This window comes from Vespula pensylvanica, chromosome 2 (assembly GCF_014466175.1).
Source record: "Vespula pensylvanica isolate Volc-1 chromosome 2, ASM1446617v1, whole genome shotgun sequence".
NCBI lineage: Eukaryota > Metazoa > Arthropoda > Insecta > Hymenoptera > Vespidae > Vespula > Vespula pensylvanica.
Window position 1 is genome coordinate 2,164,414 of NC_057686.1, and position 16,466 is coordinate 2,180,879.

The 16,466-nt window shown below is 26.2% G+C and overlaps 5 protein-coding genes across 10 annotated transcripts; all 5 read right to left on the bottom strand.

Annotated features, from left to right (window-relative positions):
* Nucleotides 1–292: 292 nt before the first annotated feature.
* LOC122627112 (modular serine protease-like) lies at nucleotides 293–4,902 on the bottom strand. The gene is made up of 8 exons (XM_043807943.1): nucleotides 4,532–4,902; nucleotides 3,439–3,481; nucleotides 2,964–3,356; nucleotides 2,452–2,879; nucleotides 2,112–2,333; nucleotides 1,083–1,381; nucleotides 663–978; nucleotides 293–583 (listed from the first exon to the last, which is right to left on the bottom strand). Exons 1-8 carry the CDS (start codon nucleotides 4,758–4,760, stop codon nucleotides 327–329), a joined length of 2,187 nt encoding a protein of 728 aa, XP_043663878.1. The 5' UTR covers nucleotides 4,761–4,902; the 3' UTR covers nucleotides 293–326.
* A 116-nt stretch (nucleotides 4,903–5,018) lies between these two features.
* On the bottom strand, nucleotides 5,019–7,011 carry LOC122627114 (tRNA pseudouridine synthase A). Of its 2 annotated transcripts, none has more exons than XM_043807949.1 (6): nucleotides 6,711–7,011; nucleotides 6,275–6,637; nucleotides 5,839–6,175; nucleotides 5,510–5,765; nucleotides 5,292–5,437; nucleotides 5,019–5,190 (listed from the first exon to the last, which is right to left on the bottom strand). In XM_043807949.1, the coding sequence occupies exons 2-6, from the start codon at nucleotides 6,627–6,629 to the stop codon at nucleotides 5,118–5,120; spliced, it is 1,167 nt and encodes a 388-aa protein (XP_043663884.1). In that variant the 5' UTR covers nucleotides 6,630–6,637; nucleotides 6,711–7,011; the 3' UTR covers nucleotides 5,019–5,117. The 2 variants fall into 2 exon arrangements, with proteins under 2 accessions (XP_043663884.1, XP_043663883.1); XM_043807948.1 differs by having other exon boundaries at nucleotides 6,700–7,011.
* Nucleotides 7,012–7,533: 522 nt separating this feature from the next.
* LOC122627117 (MIP18 family protein galla-1) lies at nucleotides 7,534–8,643 on the bottom strand. 2 transcript variants are annotated; one of them, XM_043807957.1, is made up of 3 exons: nucleotides 8,304–8,643; nucleotides 7,789–8,048; nucleotides 7,534–7,647 (listed from the first exon to the last, which is right to left on the bottom strand). In XM_043807957.1, exons 1-3 carry the CDS (start codon nucleotides 8,455–8,457, stop codon nucleotides 7,633–7,635), a joined length of 429 nt encoding a protein of 142 aa, XP_043663892.1. In that variant the 5' UTR covers nucleotides 8,458–8,643; the 3' UTR covers nucleotides 7,534–7,632. The 2 variants fall into 2 exon arrangements, with proteins under 2 accessions (XP_043663892.1, XP_043663891.1); XM_043807956.1 differs by having other exon boundaries at nucleotides 7,785–8,048; nucleotides 8,304–8,642.
* A 15-nt stretch (nucleotides 8,644–8,658) lies between these two features.
* On the bottom strand, nucleotides 8,659–10,909 carry LOC122627113 (charged multivesicular body protein 7). Of its 3 annotated transcripts, none has more exons than XM_043807947.1 (5): nucleotides 10,628–10,909; nucleotides 10,115–10,449; nucleotides 9,252–10,026; nucleotides 8,970–9,168; nucleotides 8,659–8,883 (listed from the first exon to the last, which is right to left on the bottom strand). In XM_043807947.1, the coding sequence occupies exons 2-5, from the start codon at nucleotides 10,438–10,440 to the stop codon at nucleotides 8,801–8,803; spliced, it is 1,383 nt and encodes a 460-aa protein (XP_043663882.1). In that variant the 5' UTR covers nucleotides 10,441–10,449; nucleotides 10,628–10,909; the 3' UTR covers nucleotides 8,659–8,800. The 3 variants fall into 3 exon arrangements, with proteins under 3 accessions (XP_043663882.1, XP_043663880.1, XP_043663879.1); XM_043807945.1 differs by having other exon boundaries at nucleotides 10,602–10,909; XM_043807944.1 differs by lacking the exon at nucleotides 10,628–10,909 and having other exon boundaries at nucleotides 10,115–10,491.
* A 93-nt stretch (nucleotides 10,910–11,002) lies between these two features.
* On the bottom strand, nucleotides 11,003–16,296 carry LOC122627111 (serendipity locus protein alpha-like). Of its 2 annotated transcripts, none has more exons than XM_043807942.1 (14): nucleotides 16,078–16,296; nucleotides 15,765–15,851; nucleotides 14,965–15,679; nucleotides 14,601–14,816; nucleotides 14,355–14,540; nucleotides 14,099–14,272; nucleotides 13,811–13,935; nucleotides 13,229–13,731; nucleotides 12,798–13,000; nucleotides 12,520–12,721; nucleotides 12,242–12,448; nucleotides 12,085–12,168; nucleotides 11,723–12,013; nucleotides 11,003–11,637 (listed from the first exon to the last, which is right to left on the bottom strand). In XM_043807942.1, exons 4-14 carry the CDS (start codon nucleotides 14,667–14,669, stop codon nucleotides 11,312–11,314), a joined length of 2,370 nt encoding a protein of 789 aa, XP_043663877.1. In that variant the 5' UTR covers nucleotides 14,670–14,816; nucleotides 14,965–15,679; nucleotides 15,765–15,851; nucleotides 16,078–16,296; the 3' UTR covers nucleotides 11,003–11,311. The 2 variants fall into 2 exon arrangements, with proteins under 2 accessions (XP_043663877.1, XP_043663876.1); XM_043807941.1 differs by having other exon boundaries at nucleotides 14,930–15,679.
* Between the last annotated feature and the right edge of the window lie 170 nt (nucleotides 16,297–16,466).

The following is a 16,466-nucleotide window of genomic DNA, read 5'->3' on the forward strand; positions in this document are numbered from 1 at the left end:
ATATATTATACTTTTCACGAAAAAGATCCCATGGGTTGTTAATGATTGGGGATTGTAGCATCAAATTTATTTAATTTATTTAATAGATTCCAAATTTTTCTATGAGAAAAAATTATTTGTAACAAAAATAAATAATACTCATTCATAAGATAATAATCAATATTTTTATAAAAACTTGTCATTTTTTATAATGTGTGTATGTACGAACAAAAAAAAAAATTTTGTAATTATTTTAATTCTTTTTAAGGTATTCAATTTATTGCTTTATTGTAGGAATTACCGAACTAATAAATTATATAAAATCAGTACTTTATTTTATTATCAAGTTATGCAACTGTATAAGAACTTGAACTGCGACATGAAGGAATTGGTTTAGATGTTTCTAATTTAAAAGTAATATCTTGAATCCAGCTTATGTGACTGGAAATACGTGTATAAAGAGAATATGAATGACTATTACAACTCCTAATACCACCAGATAGCGTTTCACCAAGTCCAATACTAACAATACCTCTTAAAAACCACAAATTTCCAGTTTGAAATACCAATCCTCCACCACTATCACCGTCACACACAGATGTTCCTAGAATATATACATTGATCATTTAATATAATTTGTAGAATGTATTTGATCTAATATATTTATTATTTATATTACTAACCATTTGTATAACCCGCACAAAATTTGTCAATTGTTATGAATTTCTCAGACTGTACAGTATTGCCTGCAGATTTACATTGATTAAGAGGAACATAGGGAAGTGTCACAGATTGTAGAATAAAACTTGACGACCCCAAAGCAGTTCTACCAAATCCTGCAACTACCCCTTGTCCAGATTCAATAAAAGATTGATCCAAACATGCTGGTAATAATAAAGCTGAGAATACAAATGGCACATCAATCTCTAAGAGGGCTATGTCCCAAGCGTAGTTTCCTTCTAAGCCCAAATAATTACAGTTGACATAAATGTTTTTCACCTGGAAAATGATACATAATAAATTTTACGATTAACATATTACTTATACACATTGAATATTTCATACTTCATTTAATATTAGATTCACTTTTTAATTTTCCATACCTTAGCCTTTTTAACGAAACGTGAATCATGCCCCGAATAATCATAGTCACGAAAAATATTTCCAGTTGCTATATAATATCTTTTTGGGTCATTTACTCTGTTATTTGTTTCGTCAAAAACGCAATGAGCTGCCGTAATAAGGAAATTCTCTTTTATAATCGTTGCTCCACAAATAAATTCCTTTGATCCATCTGGACTTTTTGTTTCATATATAGTAGCATGCCAAGGAAATAGAGAAATATTAACAGCATTGCCATGTACAATGAGAGGTTTTGCGTTTGGAGTAACAACTCCACATACTAAAACATGTATTGAAACGAAAATTATTATACAAAATTTGGATAAATGTACAAAATTTATAGTTAAAAACTATAATTTTTTAACAATGTCCCAGTACATAATATCTAATATAATATTTAGTAAGAGATAATTCACAGTTGCAATCTTAAACAGTATATAATTGATAGGATTAAGTGATAGGTTTTAAATGGGGATTTATATATTTTAATTTATTTATGATAGTATTTTAATTATTTGTTATAACGATATTCAACTGTTTAACGGATTTTTCACAAATTAAATAAATTAAAAATATCACATTGCGTTATATCTCATAAATAAATAAAATCTAATATTATTTGGCTAAAGTTTTTAAAATATTCTACTTAAGAGTTCATAATTACAATATTTTTACGTGAATTATCTCAAATCGTTTGATAATCAAATTTGTAAAAAAATGTATCGTGCTGAATTCTAAGGATGTATCTACTGTAACATTTTTTTAACATATAATTGGCAATATTTGAGATTACATCCATACATATTTGGATTCATCTGTTTTTTTTTTAGCTTTATTTGAGTTAAGTATTCTAACATCAATTTCAGGATTGTTAGAATTACGAGTATCTGCGTGTATTATAATTTTGTCAGGCAAAACTTCGATTATAGGAGAAAAAGAACTATTTTTTTCATTACTAGTTTGTAATGTTACACGGTCGCCCCCAATTTGAACATTAATAACTAGCGGACCTGGAATACATTGTAATGGTTCTGGTTCCCATTGACCTCTTTCATTACATGTAACTTCACTTCTTTGCCTCGATAGAAATAGCGTATCTTCACGATAGCTGTTGCGACAATTCAATGTTGCCACTGTTCCAGGCAATACAGGAGATTCACAAATTGTCCATTGACCATTATATGTACACTTAGCATTTGTTGATGCCGAAGCCAATGATTTACAACGTATTTCTAAAATGATGAAAGATGCACTTAGAAAATAATCAAAAATCTAGTGAAAGCATAATATATCTGTACAGCAATAATGACATACTCTTTGTTATAATGATATTTAACGTATAAAACTTACCAGAACAAAATGGAATATTTAACCATTTTCCCTCTGGACCACAAAATACATCAGAAGAACCACTTATTTTATAGCCAGAATTACAAGTGTAAACCAAATAAGCCCCACTGTATAATTGTACACCTTGTTGCACATCACAATTTTCTTGTGTTTGGCATTGCGACTTATGTAATTGCCGTTTACCATTTGCTGGTTGAGGAGGCACCAAACAACGATTTGATTGTGGTGGAGTCCATGGGGAAGGTGCTGATGTTGTATTCCTTGTAGGAGGTATAAATGGTATAGTAGTAGTAGTTGTTGTTGTTATTGTATTTGAACACAATTTTATATCTTCGTCTGATCCATCCGCACAATTTAATATACCATTGCACTTTAAATCACCGTCTATACAGGCACCATAGTAGCAACGAAATAAAAATGGATCACAGCTATAAAAAATTATATCAATAAATGATAATATTAGAGACATATTGTAGTTTAATAATTTTATTAATATAATAATGTTCTCCTACTTTAATGATCCACATATAGAAGATGTTTCATCAGAGCGATCTTTACAATCGACATTACCATCACATAATCTTATCGAGTCGATGCACTGACCATTATCACATTTGAATTGATTTATGGAACACTCTACAGAGGTTGTAGTATTATGCAAGCTACCTGAACATGCAGCCAATGTTTCATCGCTGTTGTCAATGCAATTTCGTATTCCATTACACGTTAGATCACCATCAATACAGGCACCATAATTACATCGAAAAGCATATGGTGAACATACTAATTGTGGTTTAGAACATTCAGACTGTGTTTCATCAGATTGATCTTTACAATTTGCTTCTCCATCGCATAAAAGTTCGCTTGCTATACAATCTCCGTTTTGACATTGGAAATTTCCAGCACTGCAAAAACCATTAAAAAATATAATAAATAAATAAATATATATATATATATAAAACTAATTTTTCAGATTTTTTTACTCACCCACATTTCACTCTTTGTTGTGTGGATACAATATTTAAGAAGGCTATGACATTAAAACAGTCATTTAATTATATGATCTTTTTCTTAAAAATGTGATATAAAATTACATATAATATTAATTTAATTTGAAAATAATTTATTGAATAGATCATATCAAATTGATGTTTATACATATTAATTCTCTCTCTCTCTCTATATATATATATACATATATATATGTATGTGTATATATATGTATATATATCTATATTCTTGATATATATATATATATATATATATATATATGTATACGTATGTACGTAATTAATATAAAATATATAACATTTTATAGTAATTTGTTAAAATGAAATATACATAAATTGATTATAAAAATGTAAAGAAAAATAAAAGCCACGTGACACTGATTACAATACAGTCTTAGATTAATCGTATTTTGAATGTCTATCTTCACTAGATAATTGCAAGATTCCTCTCCGAGTTCAAGGACATTCCATAGTCACAAATGAAACTGGTTTTTGATTCTTTAGAATGAAGATGTACATATTCGTGCATTAAATTATTAATTAATCAATTATTTTATAAACATTATACATTAATGGTATATAGTAAAAAATATTTTTCATTCAGATAATAACAAGCAGAATTTTTTTCTCTACATAGATATTTCGATATGCAAATTTCGATACGCAAAATTAAATTTTTATTATCGTATTCAATTTATATAAACTAATATTTACATGTAATGTAATGTTTAAAAAATATAGGATACTTTGATAAATAAACTAAAATATGTTAAAGATCAAAACGTTTTCACGAGAGAAAATGTCAACTGGAATTTCCAGTATGATAAAGTTTCTCAAGAATTGTTTCGAGCATCGTAATACGTATAATGTGATTCTTCAATTTGTGTGCGTGTGTTCGTGTAGAGTTTTATATATATTCACTTTAACACATGTCTGTACATGCACTAATAATGTTAGTTTATATATGTTAAATTATAATGAAAATATACGCAAAAAAGTAACATGTAATATTCGTTTTTATAACAAATCTTTCGAAATATATAATAATATAAAATATTCGTATTACTTACCAAAAAATGTATTTAAAAAGAAATACCTTCTATCAATTCTCATAATAACCAAAAAATATAACTTTTTCAATTGGAATAATACTAATAAAGAGTTCCGTATCGTGTTGTTGCTGTCATCAACTGGGATCCACCACTGATCGTGTATCGACCCGGAATTACCCGTTAAGTAAGTATATGAGTTTGTGTTGCGATATACGTGTGTTGATGAACACATCCACATCATGTACATAAAAGAAGGAAACAAATGTGGAAATAACAAAATTCTACGCTATAATAGAAATTCTAAGAAATTCATTTAAAATCGATTTGATAAGATTGATTAAATGTGCGTTACTTAAGTCATAATTTCAGCTTCATTTAGTAAATTATGTCGTATTTTTTTTTGTTTTAACGCATCGTAACATCAACTCGGGAAATAAGCAAAAATTTTTTTTTGAATAATTTTTATCAAAAGATTCACTTCTTTTTTAGAGATTGTTATTATGTTTTAGCATCTATATACATAACTATAAATGTAATTAGTATTTATAATTAGTTATCAGTACATAAAAAATATATCTATATGATTGAAAGAGTAATATAGATATTATAACGCAATTGATTCTTCTTCTCTGACTGAAAATGAATGTAAGGGAAGACTGGCAAGCCAGTTCAACATTCTACGATTATATTATAGTTAAGGTAGCAATATTAGAAAAATAGAAAAAAAAAAAACATTTTTTTTGTTTTGAATATTTAAATAAATCATTTAAAAGGATACGTTTTCTCTGCTACTTCTGTATTTACAATATGTTTTATTATGTATTCCGATTGAAATTTTTCTACTTCTTCCTCGCATTCTTTCCAATCTAAAGGTTCATGTATGCCATCTGACCCATACCTGGCGTTATAATAATCATAATGTACCTAAAAAAAAAATTTCGCAGGATTTTATATCGCAATTATGTATGTAATAGAATTCAGAAATTAATTTCTTACATAATTTAAAGATAAACCTAAACTGGGAGCTAATGGTATATCCATTTTTTCATCTTTAAATGCCTGTTTTAAAGAATCTTCTGTCGCCATATTTCTTAAAAATGCAATAACCATAGAAACCATTTTTCTAATTTGATGTAACATGAAACTTTGGCCTTTAATTTCTATTATTGCAAATTCTATATTTTCTGAGATAAATGTTTCTACGCATTGAAATTTAATTATATAACGTTTTGCCCGAGGATCTAATGGCTTTCTGCGGACATATAAAACATTAGACAAAATTTTATAAAATAATATATATGTAATTATTTAATAAAATAACTTACACTTTTGATGTAAAATTATGAAAATTATGAGTTCCTTGAAAAAGTTTCATAAATAGATTTATTTTTTCTAAAGTTTCTGAATTTAATCGAAAATCGGTATATGGTTTTCCTTCGATAACCGACAACTCTTCCATTCGTTTTTCTACATCACATTCTTCTCGAGAGGGTAATGAAGCCTTGTCCTCTTCAGCAAATGCAAATGTAGGAATGATATATCTATATGTTCTACCACTGCAGTTAATTTTACTATTAAAACCCTTTGTAACGCGTTTGATTCCAAATACTCTAATTTCATTTGGTAAGCAATCATTTATGCTATCTTTAGACACAGTTTCAGCTAAAAAGATAATATTATTCGTTTAAACTTTAAAGGCATAACTATGATTAAAAATTTTCTTTACGGTATATCAATAATTGTTAAAAATATGCATCTTACGTAGCTTAAGAGAAACGACCTGTCTAGCAGCCGATACTCCTTTGTCTGTCCGTGCCGCTCTTTGAAAATTAAAGGACCTTAAATTTTCAATATTTTCAGTAGTAATCAAGTTATTTTTCAACAATGCATTTAATAAATCATCCTCAATAGTTTTCATTCCACGATTTATTTGCATTCCATAATAATCTCTACCGAGATAGCCCATCATCAAAGCATATGGTCTTTTCTTAATTTTTACTACATCTACTTTTTGAATCTTTACAGCATTGTTTTCATCTTCATCTACTCTTAATCTTTTTTTATTTGAATTATTCAAACTTGGTTCAGGACTAACAGTGTCGATTTGAATCGACATATTTGCACCTAAAAATAATTTAAAATAAACAAAATAATTCTATAACACGTTGATGTATTGAATTATTTACCTAATACACACGTTACTTGTTGTAACACGTTGTAATTACAAACTATACGATTCTTTATGCAGTACAACATTTGCAATTAATGTTATATCAAAAATTACAACTATGAAATATAAAAATTTTATTTTAATATTTGCAATGAATATTTTGTATTTATCAGACAAATATCTTCGAATGCAAATTAAAATACATTACTAGGTTATGATTCTCAACTTTCTTCCATCAAATTCATCGTACTAATTCATAATCCATAGATAAAATATAACATAGATATGATTCTAATGAATTAGAAAAATTTGTATTTACCATACGAAAAAGAAAACACTTTCTTTTTTATCTTTCTCTTCGCTAAAAATTCAAATACAGCGAATTAATCGAAAATAATCAAAATTAAATTGTATTAAAATTTTAAACGTTTGTCTTCTATCGATTCTATCGAGCAATCGCAAATAATATCGATCGATTGGAATTTATTTTACTTGGATTGTTACCCATTGAGATTTTTTTTTTTTTTTTTTTTTTTTTTTTTTTTTAACAGAAAAATAATTTTTTTTTTTAATTTACGAAATTGTCAATTTACTTGAGAAATGTTATCACTTAAATATTAATTTTACTTATGTTATATAATTTAATAAACAATTAATACTTGATATAAAAAGATCGATTAAATTATACTTTGATTTTAATAAATATAATTTATATAAAAGACAAAAGGATTTATCAAAGTGTAATTATATACAGTATAATTATTTACGATTATAATTCGATAAACTCCTACGAATTTATAAATACGATATATACATTTAATATTAAATTAATATCTGTTAGGATAAAAAATGATTTTCTACATTTATTAATCTTCTTCTTGAATACATTTTTCTACCAAATCCCTTAAATTTGGATTTTCCATAGCAGCTGCTATTCGTTCCTTATCATTTATTTGTTTGTTAACTGTAATCAAATTGAAAATATTAAATAATACAACAACTTGAATGGAAATTCATTTTCAATTTTCAATGTTCTTATTAAATCCATCTATCTATTAAAAGTTCTAAGATATTGTAATATATAAAATTTGATATCTGTACTTTCTTGTTCTGTAGAATGTGTACCCTCTTTGATAAAAATATCCAATTTAAATACTGCTACTAAATGACGTTCAAGTTTTACTCTGATACATAATCCTATAAGTGTTGCTAATGAACAATGTGGCACTGTTGGATTAAATTCAACTCGTATTACAGAAATACCACTAGGAGTACTTTGACAAATGTTAACACAATCTTCGTATATTATATCGAGTTGTTCTAAGGTTTGTGGTTTCTCCGGGTCCTTAATGGTTCTCAACAAATCTAAGAATAAAAAAGGTATACACGTTACAAAGATTAATTATATAATTTTATTGCATCAATTTATTAAATCTTTATCTTATTATAATAAGACAAAATGACATAACAAAATTATAAATTCAAAATGTAGAATAAATGTTTATAATTAAAAATAATAATACAGATCGTTTCTCTACATTGTATTATAATTAAATGTTTTAATCAAGGTTATAATCGATATAACTGTCACAATTAAAAAACATAGTAATTAAAATTTACCATAAACGGATTCTTTCAATTCTAAATCTGTCTTTAGTGCAAAAGCATTTTGATCCTTTAAATTTACGACGTCTGCCGTTCCCATGATTGCTTCTGGAAGCATACCATCTCTAACCTTCCAACCAATTGATAACTTTCGAAAAAATGATAACATATTTATTCACAGTCAATGTTGTATAACAGCATACTGTAAATAATCAGTGGTTGTAAATAATTACTTTAAGGGTTATGTTCTAAATTAGTTACCAATCGAAGTGAATGTATACAGCACCATCTTATGTACGGTGCATGAAATATATTTCTGTGAATTTTTTTTAAATATTTATATATTCCATTATATTTTTATTATTATTTTTTTTTTTTTTTTTTTTTTTTTTATTATATTTCAAAGCGTAATATTATAACAGTAGTCATTAAGTAAAATCACATTTAAAATCACATTAAAAGTATAAAATGAACACTCTTTTGAAAAATAAGATAACATATTAAGTATTATTTCACATATTTTCAGCTTGTATCAATACTTTTTTCTTTTGTATAGGAGTAGATGTTTTTAAAGATTTCTGAGGTGAAGGTAAACCTGTATAATAAATAATATATATATATGTATATATATAAAATCTGTATATAATTTGTATCTACTAAAAATAATATTTGATTTCATACCAGTTACATCTAAGTTTCTTAATTGTTGTTCGATATCATTTAATTCTTCTTTATTATTTATACTAGTCGTTGACTCATGCACATCATCACCATTTATTAATTCTGAAAGTTCTTTTTCTAAATCTGAATCTGATTCAAAATCAGCACTTGGTAATATTTCTGATAATGTAGATTGTACATCTTTATGATTTTCTAAAGCCTGAAATATTTTACAAATCAAATTTAAAATTCAATTTGAAATCCTATCTCTAAATAATTAAAAAATTTCTATATTTTGAATACCTCATTTACATCATCTATAACATTTCTGACTTTGTATTCTGTTAATCCCTTCTCTTCGAATTGGAATAATATATTAGAACCAAGTTTAAAAGCATCGATCACATTACTGCTAGAATGAGTATCCTGAATGCTTAATATAAGAGCACGCAAATTTCCAAGTATCTGCGCACGTTTTTCAATTGTTTTTTCTATTTCATTTTTTTTTCTTAGATGAGTTTTTGCTACCTGTCTTAATCCTTTTGCCAAACACGTTTTAACTTTATCCATAATAATAATTTTTTCTTTCTCCAATAATTCAATTTCTTTTTCAAATTTATTTTCTTGATTTAACAGTTTGTATAAAGTCTCTTCTAGTTCTGAAATTTCGTGTATTGTTTGTGTAGAAAATTTAACTAATAATTCATCATTGATGGAGCTTTTTTTCATAACTGCTTTTTTATGGTGTTTAAGCCAAATCAATACTAGCTTCAAAGTATTTTCACTGACATCAGAATGACTTTCTTCTTTTTTACATTTTTCAAGTATTTCAGTTGAAGAAATAAGAATATTTTCGTTTTCATTAAGTATATTAGAAAGTATTAGTTCGGCTATTTCTTTTACTGTTTTCAGATGTACGTATTTGATATTTATATCTATATTTTGTCCTATTACGTAATCTTTCATTTTGTAATAAGACCATGCAATAGGCTTTTTAATAAATATATCCAAAGACCAGGTAGTCCAAGAATTACTTGGTTCTTTTAAAAATTCTTCTTCCGATACTATTTCTCTATTCCTGATAAACAAATATAAAATATATGTAATAGTATCTCTTTAAGATTTTTTGTAATTATCCTAAATATTAAATATACAATTACATTTACCTTAACATTTCTTCGGTAACTGTTGTCAAACAAAGAGGGCTACATCCTTTACGTTTAAAAATTTCATTCAAATCAAAAATAGAAAAACTACATTGCTCTGTATGCCTTAACCATTTATATATAAGATTATTCCAAAATTTGTATTTTGAAATCCAGTCTTGTGGATTAGCAGATTTACTTCGAAATGGAGAAAACAGTGCATTCATTCTGTTATCCTGATTCCAACAATCTGGCATTTTTTCAGGAGGTAATGGCAAATTTGCATTTAATTCACTTTTTTGCAGCATGTTTCCTTTGGTTCTTCTTATTTTTATTATTATTGTCATACGCTAATTCTAAAAACGATGTTTCAGTATCATATCACATAGGTTATAAAATCATATTAAGTTTGTAAGTCGTAAAATTGTGATAAAATTGTAATAAATAATTCTTATCTGTCTTAATATTATTTTAATTATGATTGATAGTATTTCCTTATTATAATTACATCGATATTATATTTAATATATTTACAAAAATATACGAGAGAAATGTAACGAGAAAGAAAACATTCAATTAACTCGCCATCTTTGACGTTTACTACGTAAACAATAGAAAGGTTAGAAGGTTCATATTCATCTTACATATACATATATTGTACATAATATCACATTTATTCCAAAATATATAATAATCATCTTTGCACATACACACATGCAAACACGTACACACACACATTTATATACTACATGTCATGTAACATCAATACGTCATAAAATTAAAATAAATGAAATAAAGTATAAAAATATCTCATTTCGCTCTATGATTAATTATAAATTCAACAAGTTTTCAAAAATGATATAACGAATAAGAAATTTAATTTATGATCCATTAAATATTATGCGCAAGTATATAAATTTTTTTTATTAAAGACTGTTTATCTATAACATTAATTCAATCACCATTAACAATCTTTGTAAGTCGAACGATATTTAATTATGACATAACAACAAAATTCATTTGAATACTGCATGTTAATAAAGTTGTCAAGTATACCTATTCATAATAACAGTTTTCATATGAAAATAATTATATCTTTTTATTCAGTCTCGTTGCGTTGAATCTTGAGCATTTAGTATATGCTTATTCCTTTACTCATTTTCTCTCTGGACGGATTTACAATATAGTTGCACCATTTGTCATTTTAATCATTCAATGTTATTCTCTTGAATCTTTCAGTACTTGTTTTTGTAAGATCTCCATTTTTTTTTCTAATCGTTGTACATCTTCATATTTTTCTGTTTCGATTGACGGGGCATCGCCACCACCTATTATAGATGATTCTTCTAACTTTTCTTTCACAGCAGTTTTGTTTAAATCTTTGAAAGATTTAATTGTTGAAACTCTAATATTGCACAACTCATCCGATAAAGTTCTAATTTTCCCTTCATCTGGCAAATTAATATATTGCAATTTCGTGTTACATGAAATCGATAACGATGAAGTTAACGTTTCAGATAATTTTGTTACTTTTTCTAATATGTCTGAAAGATATGTATATATATTTTTTTTCGTATAATAAAAAAATATGAGGTCACTGAAATTTTTTTTATTTATTTGGTACGTTACCTGTTAAATCTATTGTTTCAGAAGAAAAATTAATTTCACTTTGTGGCATGAAACTTTCTCTACTAAATAAATGTTGCCTAATGTTAAATAAATTTCTAGATTTTAATTTTTTTTTCGTGCTGTGATCTTCTGTATCTTTTATAATTTTTTGTGGTGTTTTATACATTATAGTTTGTTCCATACGTATGATACGTCCAGCTTTTATGTATGGAATTAAAGATGATAAATTTGCTTGTGTCCTAGGTACGCTATTAGCTGGTTGTATTGATAGCGGTGGTTTATAATTTTGCACTATAACGTTAAATAGATTTTTAAAATATGATAACTTAGTAATAGTAATAAGTAGTGTTTCTAATAAAAACCTGTGTATGGTGTTCTGATATAAGTCAAAGTTTTTTCATCTTGTGGCAACCTGTATACTGTAGAAGGATAATTAAGACTTGAATCTAGAAATAAATAAATTAAATATGAAATTGACACATATGACAGTATTGAAAACTTTAATTTTTTCATTATTACCATGAAGCATATCTCCTTGTCCCATACTTGCTTTGCCATAATTAGTACTTATTAATATTGAATTATTCATAACAGTGACTAAAGCAGGCTGTAATCGTTTTATTACGTTTAATATCAGTTCACATCTTTTAATAACTCGCAGTTGTTGTGGTTCAGTTGCATTTTCTACAAGAAGCTTTTTTGCACTTGCATCGGTTTCGAATATAGCTAAAAATACATAATATTATTACTATGATTTACAAACTACATCATAGATGTTCATTATTAATATGTATTACCTGCTTTTAGTTCTCGAATCATCATGATCGTTTGTCTGTCAATATTATCACTTCCAATATCATTTACAGTTATAGTTAATTGACTAGACAATGAAACTGCTCGTAAAACAATGCTTTGCACTTGTTGTTGAGTTACAGCTTCTCTATTGTCAAAACAATCAGACATAATACGTATACGCTCTTGAAGATCGTCTAAAACTACCTACATAGTAAGTCATACTGATTTATTCTAAGTTATTTATAAAATATACTTATAGATATACATTTATTAAAATTACCTGACAATAAGCAGCAGAATCAATAATTAGATTTACAGTATTATGCAATTTATTCATTTCTAATTGCCATTGAGAAGTTAAAAGTTTTACACTTGCACGCAATTCTTTATTGTCTGGATGAAGGTAAAACGCAGTGATAGCAGCAATTAATTCATTTTCCAATGATTCAAGACCAGCCAAACAATTTCGAATTTTGTTGACACCTAAAATGAATTAATTTTATCAATGCATATGTTTATATATATAGTTTTTATAAACATAATTTTAATAATAAAATTATAACTGTGTAGTGTGACAAAAATAGAACAACACACATAGCAGTATATATTATATGAACAAATAAGCAAATAGAAGTTACATCTAATATTAATTTGATATGAATCCTTATTTCTGTCACATTGCATAATACATTTTCTATGAGTTGTACGAACGCTCTACATCTCTGCAACATGCATTAGCAAATATTCCAATTTGCATAGCTTTATCCGTAAGTTGATCAAAATCTTCTATAGCACTATGCAAGTCGCTTTTAGATCTTTTCTTAGCAGTCAGTGAACTTCCACATGTCATAACAAGTTTTCTCAAAGCATTAAAAGAATCACTAAATACTTCCATAACAAGCATTAACACTGAAATATTGACTTTGCGTTCTAAGCGATATAATGCATCATTCAATGTATTCATGAAGAGATTATTAACGCTAGGATCTGGAGTTTCGGAACATAGTTGCGATTTTAAATTTTCATATTCTCCCATTATGGATTGACATGCTGCTGATATTGCTTCAAAATTTTGGGGTTGACACATTTGTGCAATTGACATTGCATGTGAAAATATATCTTCTATACCCCACCACAATTCTGTACATTCCAGGATCTGTTGTTCTTGCGTTTTCGTTGACATTTCAGCTATAATATCAAGTACCAAATCCATTCTAAAGAATAATAAAATATATAAAACTACTTTAAATAAAAGTGACTATAATTTTTAGAAATTAATTTTGCATACAATACCTATAAACAAAATGATTTTCTTTTTCTATAGTTTCATCTTCCGAAGATGGATTTGGTGCATCCAAAACTTCAAGTATTAATTTGAAACAAAGACACATTCTTTCGCATATATATTTCTTGCAATTCTGTAACAATTATTAAATTATTTCATATTTTTATGTTATTTTACTTTTGCTGCAATAAATATATTTTTGGATAACAATAATATTAAAATAAATATCAAAAATATATCTATAGCAAATTTTTTGACCGAACTTGAAAAATACAAATATTAGCTAATAGATTTACGTAAATTGATGCATTTAATTGATGTTGCTCCTGAATCAGCTGTACTAACATACTAAATGTTGTATGTATCTGGAAGGTGTATAATGCTATTCTTTCTGATAATAAATTTGAAATTAAATTTTTCCTGTATTTTTGTAATGGTCCAAGTACTTCTAGTATAGAAGTACCTAGTTCCTATAAAAATCAAATACATCTGTATATTATCTTTTTATTGCTTATAATGCAATAAATATTATCAGAAATAATCAAGTAAAACCTTTATGTTTTGAAAGTCTTCAATCTCATTAACAGTACCCATTTCTTTAACATAATCAAAATAATCTTGAAGTCTCTGTTTCAATGGTAAACATTCAAGGTTTTCAAGAGCTTTTAAAGCCATTGCAAACTTTTCCAATAACGTTCCTATTGCATCTTTGCTTGTATGACTATTAATATTTTCTACCTAAAAAAGTATTACTTTGCTAATACAAAATTTATATTGCACATTATAAAATAAACATACCAATTCATTAGCGACAAATTCATTCGATAAACAAAACTCTTCAACCGTATCAGCAATTTTTGTTTTCATTTCTTGATAATCAGTGATATCATCCTTTGATAAGTTCTCAAATTTTTCAGCTAAAATACGTAACTGATCACAAAAAACTGATTTTATATTTAAAACATCAGATGTTCCAGCTTTGCTATTTCCTATTGAATGCTTCAAATTATTTATCTGAAAGTATATTATGAAAACATAGTTTTAACATTTAATAATATTTTATAGGTGCTGTTTGAATATATTCTAAAGTAAATATTTTAATTAAAAATGAAGTCGTGATTTTTTACTTGTATTTCAATAGGATCCAAAATCTTTTGCATACGTTTGGTTTTTAAAGACATATTGATTGTTATTTTTGTCAATTTATTTCACAATATTTTATCTTATTCAAACGTTGAAACCGTCAATTGTAAACAAGGCGAAGTAAGCTACTGATTGTACAACTACACTAATACAAAAATATATATTCAAACACGATCGTAGTAACTCTGCATGTACGTATATAAACAAAATATTATAATTTCATAATTTATCAATCAATCAATTCAATTTTATTTTGAAAAATCTATACCTAATGTAAATTTTATTTCAAAATCAAATATATACACTCTATTTTTTTAGAATACGTTTGAAAGTGAAACGCCACCTAGCGATAAAAGATTAAAGTTTATAATCCAATTAAAGATGCATATATAGAAAATTATATAATAATGAAAAAATACACATATATTATATATTTACATTACTATAAATAAAAAAAATTACTTGTAAAGAAATATAATTAATTCAAAATATTTTTATTTTATCTAATATTATCTTATCGTACATAAATCTATTTTTATGAATATTAAATTAAAGCCAAGTAATAACATCATGCTAAATAAAGTTAATGCATAATATATTTTTATATATAGTATATTTTTTATATTAGATACTTCTATTTACATAGCAGATCTAAGATACTATTCCAGATAAATAGTTTCATATATGGATGTTTGTACTTCTCAATCATCAGGTATATTCTCCAGTCCCATTTTCTAAAATAGAATAAAAATAATGATAGTATCTTTTAATGCTACATATGTTTTTACAAATATAAATAATTTTTTAACAAGTTCTTACTCCAGCAGTTTGTGGTCTATCACACAAACGTGAATCTCTCATAAACATAAGCAAATCCCATTCTTCCTCAAGTAATCTACGCATTGGCTAGAAAAATTATATAAATTGAAGTTTATGATAAGTGTAATATATATTATTATTGTATAGGATAATTAATATTTATGAAACTAATAGTATTTATACAATAAATAGAACTGCTATTGTAACTTTCTATGTACAAGATTTAAAAGTAATAATTAGGATTACAAAATTAGTATATTCTCAATATTAAATAATCTGATAATAAAATAGTTATCGAGATAAATTTACTCACAGTTCCATAAACTTGTAAACATAAATAATGTGTTGCAACGTGTGGCAATCCTAAACCAGCTGCTATTATTGCCACTGTCGGAAATATTTCATACCACATTTTGATTTAAATATCAAGAATTGTCTATTTGGCTCGATAAAAGTATATCCTAATTCATTTCTCAAAAGTAACCCTTTAGAGTGCTGATAGTCGTGCCACATTAAAAACATAAAATATAAAATCTGATCTGAGCAGTGCTACCAACTTAAATTAACGAATATCATATGGTGGTAACATTTAAAATAGTATAGTAGGCGATTTAGAACTGTTTTTTTAAATTATTGTTATGTAAAATATATTATTCGAACTTTTTAATTAATATTCTTATATTTATATATAATATATATTTA